This window comes from Entelurus aequoreus, linkage group LG09 (assembly GCF_033978785.1).
Source record: "Entelurus aequoreus isolate RoL-2023_Sb linkage group LG09, RoL_Eaeq_v1.1, whole genome shotgun sequence".
Taxonomy (NCBI): domain Eukaryota; kingdom Metazoa; phylum Chordata; class Actinopteri; order Syngnathiformes; family Syngnathidae; genus Entelurus; species Entelurus aequoreus.
The window spans coordinates 38,681,899-38,685,229 of NC_084739.1; the positions used below are offsets into that span (position 1 = coordinate 38,681,899).

Consider the following 3,331-nt stretch of genomic DNA (forward strand, 5'->3'; position numbering starts at 1 on the left):
TGCTGAACAGAGTAGGACGCCAGCAGGGCCGGCCCGTGGCATAGGCCGTATAGGCAAATGCTAAGGGCGCCGTCCATCAGGGGGCGCCACGCCAGTGCCACAAATGTTGGAGAAAAAAAAAAGTTGGTACTATTATTTCTAAATACAAAAAAGAATCCCACGTTAATTAAAATGCAAAGTAAAGCCTATTTAATAGAAATATTATTTGTTACAACATTACGCCCACCCCCCTACCCCCGCACGGTGCGCCCCCTCCCTTCCCGTATCATGACTTTTTGGACGTCACCACATCAAAAAATCAACACAAGATGTCAAAACGGCCAAAACTGTCAGGTGCCCAGGGAAGAAAAAATAGAAAAGAAGAGGAGGAGAAACGAGAAAAAGACAGAGGTAGTAGGTAGGTAACGTTAGCCTACATGAAATTATTTGTCTGTTACAGAATGTGATAGTAACCTGGCTTTTTAGCATTAAGCTAATGTTACATGATTCGGCAATTGCTAATCAATAAATAGATAGTTCTGTTTTAACGTCGGGTTAATATTGTGGAGGGGGCTAAATTGTTATGGAAAATAATAATGTAACGTTAGGTAATTACAGTACTCCCACCTTACATTCCTCAGGGACATTTGTATTAGATCTTTTAAGCAGGTGTTTTTTGTTTACATTGTTATTGCCTTCTGGTTAGCTAATGTTTGCCCTGCAGGTAATAGTCACTTTTCCACCCCTTTATATATTAGGTATAGTTGTAAGCCTAGTTGTTAAAGTGCACATCATTAATGTTATTTAAGCAATATCACATGAGAGGGAATGCTGTTTTTTGATTTGAGCACTGCTGTGATTCGGTTAAAGATAATCATAACATAACATTCTCATATAATATGTTAATTTGCTTTCTTTAAGTAAAAAAAAAGGTCAAAGACAAAGCTATTCGGTCTCTTGTGAGTATATACACTTCACTGCCGATGTGGGGGGGCGCCACCTAAAATCTTGCCTAGGGCGCCAGATTGGTTAGGGCCAGGCCTGGACGCCAGCACACCCATCAGTGAAGCTTAAGAAACACAAAACATGAATAATAGTGGGCTTTCTAAAAGTAAGTATATTTATTTTAGTCATTTAAAAAAAAATCTAAAAAGATTTCAGTGTGTATATACATACTTTTTGAGCACATTCAACATTACCACGCTAGTAATAACGTGATTATTTTGCTCACAATAAATTGGATATATGAAATGTTCATATTGTTACATTCATAATCAATGTTATTGAAAAAGTGTGCCTCAAAACATTGGAATTTTTGTGCAACTTGTTGAAAAAGTAGTTACAAAATCAGGTAAAAAGAAAATGTTGAAGGCTTGTTGCTTTAAAAAATTTAATATTGTGTTCAAATGATACAATTCAATTTGATGACAATAACACATGATTAATGTTCATGGAAACAACCAGCAACCACCAACAAGGTAATATAGACTTGAGATTGAATCTTTACAGTAACATCTGCCACGATTGGGAGAGGGCTGTGCCAGCAACCTTCGTGGCTCGATCCCCAGCTTCTACCAACCTAGTCACATCCATTGTGTCCTTGAGCAAGACACTTCACCCTTGCTCCTGATGGGTCGTGGTTAGGGCCTTGCATGACATCTCCAGTTATCAGTGTGGGAATGGCTGAATGTGGAAATAGTGTCAAAGCGCTTTGAGTACCTTGAAAGTAGAAAAGCGCTATACAAGTATAACCCATTTACCATTTATTTTATGACCTTGCGACAATGCAGACCTCACAGGTAGCACATTTTTGATCTGGATAAAGATTGTGTTTGGTAATCAAATTACTTTTAAGATTTAACAAAATATTACATTTTGTGGCATTGTTATAAGGTAGACTTTCACCTAGATGTAATGGAAACATTAGTCAACATCGGTCGTGGTTGAACACCAGTTGTCCTTAATTTAGTTGTGCCAGAATTTCTTCCAGGTCCAACACAGTAGGAATAGTGTAGTCTGGAGTCACAGAACCAACAGGCACTGCACCTCCTGTACTGTTAATCCAAACTGTAGCATGCACTTTAGCGCTGAACCCACCCTGGATGTCCGTGTCCAGTGAGTCTCCAACCATGATACAGTCCTGGGCGTCCACCTGAAGCAGATCAAAACATAGTCTGAAGATCGAGGGGAAGGGTTTCTGCTCAGCGTAATCTCCCCCGAACACAACTGCATCAAAAAACCCTTCACAACCGACCGCCTTAACTTTCTCCCTTTGCGTTTGAGAGTTCCCATTTGTCAAGAGCAGCAGCTTGTATCTCTTCCGCAGTTGTTTGAGAAAACTGCACAGCTCCGGGGACAAACAAAGAAGCGCCAGTCGACTATTTTTCCACATGTGGTAGCACTGCGCCGGGAGGGCTGCTGGTGAACTGTCCACAGTTTCCTTGATGCTCTCCTCCCAGTGACCCACTCGGACCTCATCGATGGATCTACCAGCTGCAGGGTCAAACTTCTCATGATGGAGTTTGTGCTTGAACATGTCACATATACTGGTGATGACGTCATCGTCGACAACCAGTGAGCTCTTCAAAAGTTCGCGAGTCTGTAAAAGTCAAACACAGCAGGTTAAAATAATTACAACACGTAGATGAGCTTTTTTTTTTAGTAAACCTTACACAAAAGTGACAGTAGGAAAATAAAAATAAAAACATTGAACGTGTTCACGTTATTTATATAATTGTAATCACTATATCACATAAATTATATTAGTTATTATATATGTAACCATTAAGGTGTGGTCGCAGATCGACATATCTCTTTATACAGAAGTTTGCTTAAACCCTTCGAAATTAAAACCACAACAATAATTTACGTAGACAAATGTCACCTTTTGTATCGCACATTCACTTGCCCAACTTGTTTCAATGAGCGTGTTGTCCAAGTCAAATAATATAGCCTTTATGACGCTGGCGTCCATCGTGAGTTACATTGGAAACACGGAAGAACACGTTGTCGATTGCGGAAGTAGCTGCGACAAGATGAACGCACTGCATGGTGGGAATTGTTGTTTTCTCTTAATGCAGTGCACTGTCAACCTATAGCCCCTTGAGGGCGTCAGTTAATCAAAATGAGAGTTGTCCTCGGTTGTTTTTGTTCCAATCACAATGCATCGAACACCTATTTTACGTTCGTTATGAAGTTCAAATAGGTTCGTACAGATTACTACTAAATTCAGCTATACAAATTAAAGTATTTCAAAATCAAACAATGCTGCGCCACCTCTTTTTAATATGACAGCTATTCTCACTAAAACACCAAAACATAAAAAAAGTGCATTTGAATTAAATCTTAATGC

The 3,331-nt window shown here is 39.5% G+C and overlaps 1 protein-coding gene across 1 annotated transcript; it reads right to left on the bottom strand.

Moving 5' to 3' along the window:
- Nucleotides 1-1,257: 1,257 nt before the first annotated feature.
- nanp (N-acetylneuraminic acid phosphatase) lies at nucleotides 1,258-3,028 on the bottom strand. The gene is made up of 2 exons (XM_062058739.1): nucleotides 2,864-3,028; nucleotides 1,258-2,578 (listed from the first exon to the last, which is right to left on the bottom strand). Exons 1-2 carry the CDS (start codon nucleotides 2,951-2,953, stop codon nucleotides 1,940-1,942), a joined length of 729 nt encoding a protein of 242 aa, XP_061914723.1. The 5' UTR covers nucleotides 2,954-3,028; the 3' UTR covers nucleotides 1,258-1,939.
- Between the last annotated feature and the right edge of the window lie 303 nt (nucleotides 3,029-3,331).